Here is a 12,432-nt window from a genome sequence, read left to right as displayed (position 1 = left end):
TTATAGGGATATTAAGATATGATGTGTTTTACAATTGGTCACTGTGCACATTTTGCACCATAAATTTCACAACCCACTACTGGATTACCTCATATATGCTTTTTCCCCAAGTCACAAAACTCGAAATCTTTAAAGTACATCGCACTCTATAAGACATTTGGATAGCTGACGATAATTATGTAGAGAAGGATAATGTGCTGTAAACGTTTAAACAAATGCAATTAACACATTCTCACACTTACACACTCACTCAGTGGCAATTATTGTAATTTCCTCTCACTTATCACTATCAGCAGTTAAACACAGGGAACGCTCACCACATCCCACCTCGCTCGCCCTCTTACTGTCCAGACATTGCTGTTGTGAGGATGAAATGTCTGTTTTATTAAAAGTGCTGTTGAAGCGCAGTGATGACCTCTCTAAATTTATTCTGTCAATACAACCAGAATAATAATTGTGCATAGGCGGTATGGGTGGGCGATACTGGGATTTTTGGTATCGATCCAGTTCAAGAAAAATGCAGGGTAGTATTGATCCTGTCATGGACCAGAACAAGCACTCGGATCCAATAGCGTCAGTTTTATAGTTTATTTGGACAAGGGTCGGTGGAGCAGGCTTGAGACGTCGGGTCTTGGTGGCAGAAAGCCTCTTTGGACGGAATGGCAGCTCCGTGGTGAAACGCGTGACGAGCAACGTAGCAGGTAAGTCGGTGGCCGGGGCGGGAGAGTAGATCGTAAACTTGTAACAGAAAAGGGTCAGGCAACGAGAAGCAGGCTTGGAATAGACAAAGGGATCGTGGGTACCTTGAATGTTGGAGGCTCACTCATGGAAACGAGGAGTACACTCGAACGTCCATTTCTGGACGCTGACAGCTTAAGTAGAAAGCTTCCACCAATCAGGAAGCGCAATCCAGCACGCCAGCTGATTACCTCAGGTGGCTCCAGTTAGGTAATCACGACAGATCCACAGTGATCCGATACTGATACTTTTTGCTTGGAAATTTCATTAACATTGTATATTTGAACCTCACCCGTCTTGATTTAGTTTATAAATATGATAAATAGAGCCTAAATTGTCTATTGTTTTATCAAATAACCAAAATGTAAATGATCTTTCAGATTCAGATTAAGATATACTTTATTGTCATTCGTGTACACGTGTATACAGAACGAAATGTCGATACATCTGACCCGCAGTTTCCTTGATGAACATACGGTGTAAATAAGTATGAAAATCAAATACTTCAATGAAAACAACTGTTATAAAGCAAAAGTCAAAAGAGTCCAACCAAAAAAGCAGCAATGTAACAAAAATGCAACTGCTGTGCAGTATAAGAATGTCAACAAGACAACAGAAATACTGTGTTTTCTAGACTACAAAGGGCATCCAAAACACTCAAATTTGCAGTGCAGCTTTATATGGTAAATACATTTGGAAATGCATAAGTACAATAGAAGGCTTCAACATACGGTATCCATTTATGAATAAATCGATTCATTTTAGAAACAAAATTCCCTAATATTTATGTTCTATGAAGTGTGTTTTGTATTTTTGGTTTTAATCTTATGCCCCTTATAGTTTGATGTGCCTAATATATGAAAACACAAACTTTCATAGGTGGGTATTTTTTTAAGGTGCTTCTTATAGTCCTGAAAATACGGTACATTTCATTGCACAATGTTCTGAAAATATAATCAGTAGTGCAAATAAAGTGCAACCACAATTAAATCGAATTTCAAAGTTATATTGTATGTTTAATCTATCGCCAAACTATCAACCAACTTCTTGTGATGTTTAAAATGGGAAGGCGGTATCGATCTTAGGACAATAGCATTGATCCGATCTAAGTATTGATATTTGGATTGACGGGCCCACCTTTATTAGATGCTGCTAACAATAAAAATGGAAGAAAACTTCATGATAGTATGACAGATAGGAAGGACCCATTGGACCCAGATCCATTTATATTACTGAATAAGAAAATTGAAAAAGATATTGTCAACGGTACTGGAACCTTCTGTACTGGACTATATTGAAAATGGGGCTATTTTAGAATAAAATAATATTTCACTGTGAACAAAGCTTCTAAAGTAAAGGAGGTGAGACAAAAACAATACAGTATATAATAATACCCAATAAGGAATTCTTAGGTTTTGCTAAAAGCAGTATTCTTTAGACATACTCATCATTGAATTGAACATAGTTGGTTCAATCAACCATTTAAGCTTTGAAGGCGCTAAGTAAAACTCAAACATCACTTTGTGAGGTGGATCACGTTACGGTCTACCAGCCATTTTTCAACTTAAGTTAGATAAGTGGCCTCCAAGGATCAACACTTTCTTTACACAAATCTGTAGACTGAGCTTTATACACGTAAAAAATGTTGCCTGCCGATTAGACCAGTGTTTTTCAACCAGTATGCCATGAGACCTTGTTTGGTGTGCCGCTGGAAATTGCTCTCTTTTATCTTGACAAAAATGAGCTCTTCTTTCAGTATTTTTGCTTTCAATAATTAGCCGAGTAACTTCAAGATTCCTTCATATCAGTACGTACCTGGCAACAGATGACTATATTTTTCTTTTAATTTTTTGAATATCTACTCATGAGGTAAAAAATATATATATTTGATAATTTATGTTGTTTAATGAAGCTGTTTAAGTTTGCAATGCAAAAACTAATTGAATGAAATTGAGTAAAAATCTTGCACATACGTTTGCTGATTTTAATTATTTTCTTATTTTACAAACTAACAAACAAATAAATACAGACGCTCCCCTACTTACGAAGATTCGGGTTACGAAAAACGGTGGATACCAACATTTTTTTCGGGATGTCAAAAAATATCCGGACATTGCTGTAAGTTAGATTTTGTATTGTGTGCACCTTTTTCCAAGTACAGCACATTACTGTCGTGCTTTTTTCCGTCACAACCGACGTGTGGTGCTGTGAGAGATCACCCTGCAACCACCCCGAAAAAGATATACGGCTTCTTCTTCCTAGTTCTTGTGTAAACATACTATATTGTATCTCTTTGATATTTTCATTGTTTAATACCTCGTGCATCCATTAATTATGGTTGGTGTAAAGTGTGAAGCAGACGCGAGCCGTTTCTTTTGAAATGAAAGTGGAATAAGAAAGCTTGATGCCGTTGAGAAAATGGTTGGATCGCTTTTTTTTCAGCAACTTTCTACCACAGAGAAGGAAAATTAAACTTAACTTTGTTTTTCTTTATAGAGCAAATTATTTTATTAAATGTTTATTTTTTAGTCCATAACAATACAGGTTACCTATAGAAGCTTTAAACATACTTATATAAACCTTAAACATACATTCCAGACAAAATATAGCACTGAAGCAACTTACAAACAAATTTAACTTACAAAAGTCTTACAACATCTCATTAGTAAGTCGGGCAGCGTCGGTAACGAAAAAAAATTCACAGAGTAACTGTAGAATTCATCCATTTCAGAAAGTAGCAGCAGATTATTATTTTTTTGTATACTAATTATATTCTTGTGATGTTGCACAGGGAATATATATTTAAAAACGTATTTGTGTACTGAAACTAAGATAGCGTTGCTAAAAATGAAATGCCTAGAAGAAATATAGATCTTGAACATAATTTTCCAGATTTTAAATATATCTCATCTCATCTCATTAGCCGTACCGCTTATCCTCATTAGGGTCGCGGGGGGCTGGAGCCCATCCCAGCCATCTCCGGGCAGTGGGCAGGGGACACCCTGAACTGGTTGCCAGCCAATCGCAGGGCACACACGGAGAGACAACCCATTCGCTCATTCACACCTATGGACAATTTGGACCGACCAATTCACCTGAAATGCATGTTTATGGAACGCGGGAGGAAACCGGAGTGCCCGGAGGAAACCCACGCAAGCACAGGGAGAACATACAAACTCCGCACAGGAAGTCTGGAGCTGGATTTGAACCCACGACAGGTTCCCATGACATGAACTGTGCCGCACAAGCGCTAACCACTGCGCCGCCGTGCTGCCCTATAAATATATTACTTTACTAAAAAAAAAAAAAAAAAAAAAAAAAAAAAAAAGTTAGAATGTAGTAAGAATAGGTACGACATAACTTGAAGAAGATGACATGTTTGGCTACCATCATACTATAGCCTGGAAGCCTGAATAAGTATTTTGAGAGGGTATCTTGCCCCTGTGGTGCTTTTAGAACTTCACGAAAAGTAATCTTCAACAGTTTAGTCCTACGTGTGATGGTCGCCAAACATACTTTTTTTCCACTGTTTCTTTCTCTAACCACTGACCACTTGGAGACAATACAGTGCTTATTTTATGTATCATTGTTTTCTGTTTTTGAAAATGATACTTAAAATAAGGAAAATTGTCTGACAGTTTAATTTTGCTGGCAGACAAATTTTAATCAGTTTAAAAGGACACTGTGTCATATTTGACCACTACATGTCACTGAGTTGTGAGGTGGAACCCCAAAATGTGAACTACAAATTACAATGAAGAGTGCAAACTACGGAGGCTCAAAGTGACCAAACAGCACAAATTTTCTTCGCATTTTTTAGCTCAGTCTTTCACAAGGTTTTTGGTTGTTGGGGTACCCTTAGCAGCAAGATAATTTATTTTATTGAAACAATTTTTTTTATTTACTACTAGGAGGCTGTAAATAATACATAATGACCCTTACAGCATACGTTTAAAATATTTATCTATAAAAACAGAGTAAAGAAAAGGGAAAAATATATTAAAATCCAAAATTATAGAAAAATTATTGACCAAAGAAATGAATACAATTTTGCTGATTTTAATGATTATCAAATTCAAAAACAGAAAAAGTTAGAATAAAGAAAAATAAAATACTAAGGGCAGATCATTTTGCTAATTCTAAGTATTTTTGTTATCTTTCCAGAGAAAACAAGATACACATAGATCAAAACTTAGAAAAACAGGTTAAGAAAAAGTAAAGGTCAATTGATTAAAACAACCTTATATGAGGCGTTTAGGCAACAAAACCATTGAAGATTAAATTTAAAATTAATTAAAAACATGAAACATTTTTGACGAATGGTGTGCCATGGCTCCAAAGAAATTGAGAAACTCTGAACAATTTGTTTTGTCTCCTTTTATAAATAAGGCTTCTTCAATATAGTTTTTATTTTCACTAATTTGTCACTGGGTACAACAAAAACAGAATACTTTGTTACCATAATTGGACAAAGGCTACCGTACCAAACATTAATATTTATTTTCTCAGGTCTTCAAATACTTACTTATATATCACACAAAGAAATCGTTACAAAAAAATCATGCGTTATGATTTCTTGATTTTTGTTTTTGGTTTATCTCACTCACAGTGGACATGCACCTACGATGAGAATTTCAGACCCCTTCATGATTTCCAAGTGGGAGAAATAGAAAAATAACAGGTTGTTCAAATACTTATTTTCTTCACTGTATATACCCTGTGACTTTTTTGTTCTTGCTGCTACAAGGTTTCTCACTAATTTTCATTGAACTATTGTTACAACGCACTATTCTTTTTAATTCAGAAACGGTGCAATACTGTCATAGGCCAGTCTCCAAGCACCACGAAGTAAAAACTTTTTTTCAGTATTTTATCCTAATAACTTTTTGTCTTTTGTCCTTTCATCAAATAAAATCAAATGTATTTGTAAAACGCTTTCCAGGCACTAAATTATTACTCAAAGTGCTGTATAATCCTAATTACCGGTACATGTTTACCCTGGAGTGTCATGTCTAATTTCGTTGCATACATTGTTTCACAACGTTGGTATCAATGACAATAAAGACAATTCATTCCAATTCAATTCAATTCATCCATTCATCCATCCATCATCTGCACTGCTTATCCTCAGTAGGGTCGCGGGGGTGCTGCAGCCCATCCCTGCTATCTTCGGGCAAGGCACACCCTGAACTGGTTGCCAGCAAGTCGCAGAGCACACAAAGACAGACAATTCACTCGCTCATTCACACCTAGGGACAATTTGGACTGGCCAATTAACCTGACATCCATGTTTTTGGAATGTGGTAGGAAACTGTTGTGCCCGGAGGAAACCCACATGTAACCGCGGTGTACCTGTCCCACCAAAGATCCACATTCACGCTGGACTGGATGATGAGTTTTTTATTACAGTTGCTGCAAATGAATGAGTCACAACACAACACGTGGTAAGCTTCTCTGCTGGCTTTGATCTTGTTGCCAGCACGCTGTTAGACTGCCCTAATCATATCAAAGACAGACAATTCACTCGCTCATTCACACCTAGGGACAATTTGGACTGGCCAATTAACCTGACATCCATGTTTTTGGAATGTGGTAGGAAACTGTTGTGCCCGGAGGAAACCCACATGTAACCGCGGTGTACCTGTCCCACCAAAGATCCACATTCACGCTGGACTGGATGATGAGTTTTTTATTACAGTTGCTGCAAATGAATGAGTCACAACACAACACGTGGTAAGCTTCTCTGCTGGCTTTGATCTTGTTGCCAGCACGCTGTTAGACTGCCCTAATCATATCAAAGAGCTTTCTTTTCAGTTTACATAAAATACATATTAGAATATCAACCATCACAATACATTTTTACATCCATTTTAACAAGATACTTTCAACAAGAGACCGTATAGTGTTTTTTTTAACGTTTACAATGAATTCAACATATTTTTCTTTAAACTGAATTTTAACCAACATCATCCTTTTTTTATATATGAGAAAATAGAAATAATAACAATAACGAGTATAAAGAACGGGTACAATTTACCTGCAAATGAATGAGTCACAACATAACACGTGGTAAGCTTCTCTGCTGCCTTTGATCTCTATAAGGGGAATTAGCATTTTAGCACAACATGCAACGTCCGGCAAAACTGACATAAAAGGCGACAGAAACAAAACGAAAATAAATCCAAACAGCTTGACAACATCAATCACATTACTGTGCATGTAGAGAGATTTGTCAGCTGTGGTTTTAATGTTTGAAATTAACTTTTTTGCCTAGCACCAAAAGATCGTGTCTTACCGTTGGCAGCACGCTGTTAAGACTGCCAACAACTAACACCTTCCTGTCGCAAAGTCTAAAGCCAAACCAAACCTTACCCCATACCAGCAGGTGGCAATGTTGGACTCATCATTGCAGGACACTTACACAAAAACTATACAACATATTTCAGCAGGAATTTCAATAAAACAAAAGTTATTATTACACCCGTTACACACAAAGGACGGGAGAACATGCAAACTCTGCACAGGAAGGCTGGTAGCTGGATTTGAACCCATTACCTTAGAACTGTACCACACATGCGCTAACCACTGTTCTGCTGTGCCGCCCTCAATTCAATTCAATTCAATTCAATACCCTTAATTAACTGAGGCTCCCTCTTTTTTCTGTACTTTCTTTTCTTTTTTATTGCCTGTATTTACTTCACATATTTTATATTGATATCGCTGTTTTTAGTTTGCGTACAGCGACCATGGATGTCCCAAAAGGCGCTTTGAAACAAAATGTACGATTATTATTGCGATGATTATAAGGGTAGCAAGAGGCTGAGGATGACACGTATGTTATTCTGCTTTCTTGTATTCATTCTCAACTTGAATGTGTGGAAAATTCAGCCACCTGGTTGATTAACAAATTAAACTTAATGAAATCATTGGAGGGTCGTAATTTAAATAAATTGGCGATGTCTGAATTGCTGTTACGTGATCTTAGTTACTCAAGACTCTCACAATGTTCATGTAAGTGACCCTTGTCGGTCGCAGTGCGTTTAATAAGAAGGTGTGGCACATGCTGCCTTCATTTACTATCGGACATATAGAATTTGCTAATATGTGCAGCATCAGTTGAAACATAACAGCATATTACAAATGACACTTCATCTTCAAAATAGTATTTAATGTTTCAAAAACGCCTATTACAGTGTATAATAAAACAGTAAATGTCGGAGACCGCTGTACTACGTCATTTAAACGCACAGCGACAGGGGTGGGGTTTAAGGTTGGGACACAGGCGCGTGTTGTACAATGCACAGTTGAATCCGACGACTGAGTAGCAGTAGCTGCATTGTTTGTATTTGTATTCTCGGAAAAAAATGTCTGTACTCTGTGTTGCCTTGACCAGGAATTCTTTGGTCGTCAGGAATTCTGGCATTTTGTTGGTAAGTAACAGCGTTATGGAGGGTTTTCATTGGGCTCAAGGATACGTGGGTTGTTATATAATGAGCGACTGTTGATTCTTATTTCTACATAAAATACATTGAATTGTTATCTCGATCAATTTTGGGGGAAAATGTATTTATAGGATTCAGGAATTTAGAAAAGAGTGTATTATGCTTAGACGAAGTATCTGCCCCATACACGAGGATCTGATTTTTTTTTTTTTTAAGTTTTAGCCTCGTTTTTAATTTTTGAATGGTAAATTTGCTGTTTTAAACGTTTTTTGCATTACCAAATGTAACTGTTATTGCCACAAAGACAGTTGGGTAACAGCAGTGATGTAACGTATGATTACGTAGTTCACCCAAACGACCACTAAGGGGAGTTTGAGTTTCACCAAAGGAGTCATTCAGCCGCCATAACATAAGGAACGCTGTACCCAGTTTCGTAGTGATCGTTTTCAACCTTTTAATACAACCATTTGTTTGGTTTTGCATTTCAATAACCTCTCACGTATTTTAATATGTTTAATGTTCCATTTTTATTTGCTCTTTTTTTCTGACTTTGAGTGAGTGTTGTCTTGTCTGCTTGATATACAGTATCTGTTTTGGGCTCATGCCAATGTACAAATGATTGAATTAAACTTATGTTTTGTTGTCATAATCTTAGTATGCATTCAAAAATCAAATAAACATTGAGTTGAAAAATAGGACGTACTTTCAAAGTAAAACACTTGTGTTCTGGTATGCAATTCTTTGCAAACTGCATGTACAAATAAAATAAACAAATGATACATTTTAAAAATGTGTATTTTATTTCTTTAACCTCAACTGAGAAATGCTTGGACAAAATTAATTGGCAAAACAAGCTAATATGTGGTCATATATTTTTTTGTCTATGATACAGACTGTGCGCAATGCTCAGACCCTGGCTTCACCTGCTCCTGAGCCAAGAATAAAGAAATTCCAGATTTACCGCTGGGATCCAGACACTGCTGGAGACAAACCTCGTATGCAGACGTACGAGGTTGACCTTAACACGTAAGACATGTAATACTTTTTACTTCACAGACAAATATAAGATGTAGTACAACCGATGGTTGCAGTCTTGGCCAAGGGCGTAGTTTTGGCTTGACAGAGGCAAATCGTCCTCACCAATGTTGAGAAATGATTTTTTTGGCCCCCCAATATTGTGTGACAACCTTAAAAAAAACGAGCTATTTCACCCCCAATGGCAAAAACGAAACCTACACCGTTGGTCTCTGCAGTATGTTTGGCGTAGCCATTTTATCAATATTTGGTGCCTCAAAAATGTTCCCACCCACAATTGCACCAATCAACAGTTGGGAAATTTGTTTTTAATCTATCATGCAAGTTTTGGGAATGGCCAAACAGGCTAAAGTGGCTGAAAAAAAATGCAAGGCACAACAAACAATGCCAGACACAACAACGTTCTAACAGAGCTTTATACTTGATACCTTTTGACCAAGGCAGACCACAAACTACAACTTTGCCAAAATGTTTACCTAGTCTGAATTGACAGTGCATTGGCCAGTCACATCCATTATACAGCCAAAATAAAGAAACCAACCAAAATGTTTTATAGATAGGCTTTTTTCCTCTCAATCTTATAATTCGGTAGACGTACAAGATTTTTGTTGATGTATTAATGAGCCTTCCCTGACATTTGAGTGTATTTTCTTGTTTGTAATGTACGTTGGCTTTGCGGTAAAATGGTGCTACTACCCAGCTTGATGGGTTGTATGCCTGAAAGTCACAATTTAAGCTGTGAGGACTCGTATTTCATATTTAATTCCTTTTATTTGGACCTTTAGAAATGGCATTTTTATTAACTGTAATCATAGGAAAATTATCAGTCAGAAACCGAAACATTTTTCCAATAATGTTTAACAGGGAAAACTCATCACCTTTGTACTAGTCTCAATTTATTTCCAAGTTGAATTGTTTTAGTAGAAAAGGTGGCTGTAGTATTTTCCAATGCTTTATTTGGTCACAATACATTTTAGTTCAACACTTCTTTATATGAGTAATCATTCCGTTTTATGAATGCACACGACAATTAAATGATGACACCGTTTTTAATAGTTTCTTCTCACATACAGCTGTGGTCCAATGGTGCTGGATGCTCTCATCAAAATCAAGAATGAGATCGACCCGACGCTTACGTTTCGGCGTTCCTGCAGAGAGGGTGAGGGACTAACTACTTATAATATTCTTCACAATTTACTGACCTTAGATTAAACAATACAAGACTGAAAATTGGGACCCAAAGACTGTGATATTTCTTTTACAGGTATTTGTGGCTCATGTGCTATGAACATCAATGGAGGCAATACGCTTGCATGTCTCAACAAAATTGATAGCAATTCAAACAAACCAACCAAAATTTACCCGCTCCCTCACATGTATGTGGTCAAAGATCTTGTGCCAGTAAGTACAGCAAGTTTATTTACATGTTCATCTTTGGTGATTTTATTTTATTCACAAGAGGATGTAATTTGAATGTCAACAATGTCATAATTAAGCACACATTTATACTTTCATACTATAATAATGTCAAAATGTCTTCTTGGATACAGATTTCGGTTATTATTTACTGTTCACCATATACATGCATTTTCTTAAAAAAAAAACTTTTTCTTCCAGGACATGAGTAACTTCTACGCACAGTACAAATCCATTGAGCCTTACCTAAAGAAGAAGAATGAAACTCAGGAAGGAAAAGATCAATATTACCAGTCTGTGGAAGACAGGCAAAAACTGGTAAATATACCATCTAGTTTTTAATCATCATTTTTAATGGGTAGTGCAGGTCATTGGTGATCATATTACAGTTTAGAAATTGTTAACCTTTCAAGTGATTTGTACGTAATAGAAACCTATGTGTCAGCATTTTGTGACAGCATAAACCACATAATGTATTTAAAGAATGATGTGAAATAGTTGTAAAATGGTATAAATAACGCCGCCGTGCTTGTTGCTATGTGGATATAAAATTTTGTCCTGTGTTAAATCCAACAGGATGGCTTGTATGAGTGCATTCTTTGTGCATGCTGCAGCACAAGTTGTCCTAGCTACTGGTGGAATGGGGACAAATACCTAGGACCGGCGGTTCTCATGCAGGTATTGTTACAAATCAAATTTGAAATATCTATTTATATCTACATTTCTAAGCTCATATGATAGTGTTGCATTTTCGTTTTTATTTGTTGTGAAATAATAGCTCTTTTTTGTGTCACAAATCTTTTTCTTAAAATAGATTGCTCACATGCATAGTAAAATTAGCTTTTGACACTGTCGTTAAAAAGCATTTATTTTCATATTTACTGAATTTTGCGCTGCTACACAGGCATATCGCTGGATGATTGACTCTCGAGATGACTTCACCGAAGAGCGACTGTCTAAACTTCAGGACCCCTTCTCTCTCTACCGCTGCCATACAATCATGAATTGCACCAAGACCTGCCCAAAGGTATTTCCATACATTTTCTATTTCTCACAAACCTAAAATAATTCCGTAACCTCACAGGCTGTTTTCTGTTCAGGGACTCAATCCAGGAAAGGCAATTGCTGAGATCAAGAAAATGATGGCAACTTACCAAGAAAAGAAAGCTGCCGCTTCTTGAAAACGAAGCTCATGACCAGATATAAGATGAGATGGGTCAAGAGCTGTCTATCATGCTTGTGCAATTATGAGAACAATATGAGGGGAAAAACACAAGGAGTGTTTGCAGACTTTCCAGACGTGGGCACCTAAATCGTTGACCATGTTCCAAAATTGCCAACAATTTCAATTGGACATTGCTTTATCAGTTGCAATCATACAAAAAACGAAGGGACTTGAAAACATTTGATGTTATTGCAACCCAAGGCTTAAAAATAAAAAGATCTATGTAGTTTAGCAAAAATATACATACAAAGTACATTAGCAAGTATAAAGTTCATCACATCTATTTATGTAAATCCCAATGATAGTTTTCTCAGTCATGTTAAGAAGGATACTTGTGTTGTTCTGTGTCTGAGTTGCTAGTGAGCATATGAATGACTGTAGCTTTGATTGTTTTGCTTGGATTGAAAATGTAATATAAAGTTTTAGCAAAGACTTGTATATTTATTTATGTGCGTTTATGGATGAAAAATGTGAACATTTCGGGCAGTGGAAAGTGCAACCACATTTCTTAAAACTGTTAATATTTGTAAATAATGTCAAATGTACTCAATAAAATGTGTCAAAAACATATTGTGT

General features: G+C 36.5%; 1 protein-coding gene across 1 annotated transcript; it reads left to right on the top strand.

Moving 5' to 3' along the window:
• The first annotated feature begins 7,985 nt into the window (after positions 1-7,985).
• On the top strand, positions 7,986-12,424 carry LOC148369491 (succinate dehydrogenase [ubiquinone] iron-sulfur subunit, mitochondrial-like). The gene is made up of 8 exons (XM_088329956.1): positions 7,986-8,168; positions 9,073-9,206; positions 10,289-10,374; positions 10,480-10,616; positions 10,833-10,949; positions 11,208-11,309; positions 11,536-11,658; positions 11,732-12,424. Exons 1-8 carry the CDS (start codon positions 8,103-8,105, stop codon positions 11,810-11,812), a joined length of 846 nt encoding a protein of 281 aa, XP_088186082.1. The 5' UTR covers positions 7,986-8,102; the 3' UTR covers positions 11,813-12,424.
• Positions 12,425-12,432: the final 8 nt, after the last annotated feature.

Source organism: Urocampus carinirostris, chromosome 3, assembly GCF_059441175.1.
Source record: "Urocampus carinirostris isolate Australia breed hairy pipefish chromosome 3, RoL_Ucar_1.0, whole genome shotgun sequence".
NCBI lineage: Eukaryota > Metazoa > Chordata > Actinopteri > Syngnathiformes > Syngnathidae > Urocampus > Urocampus carinirostris.
The sequence above is the reverse complement of the archived record's forward strand: the minus strand, read 5'-3'. Positions and strand labels throughout refer to the sequence as shown.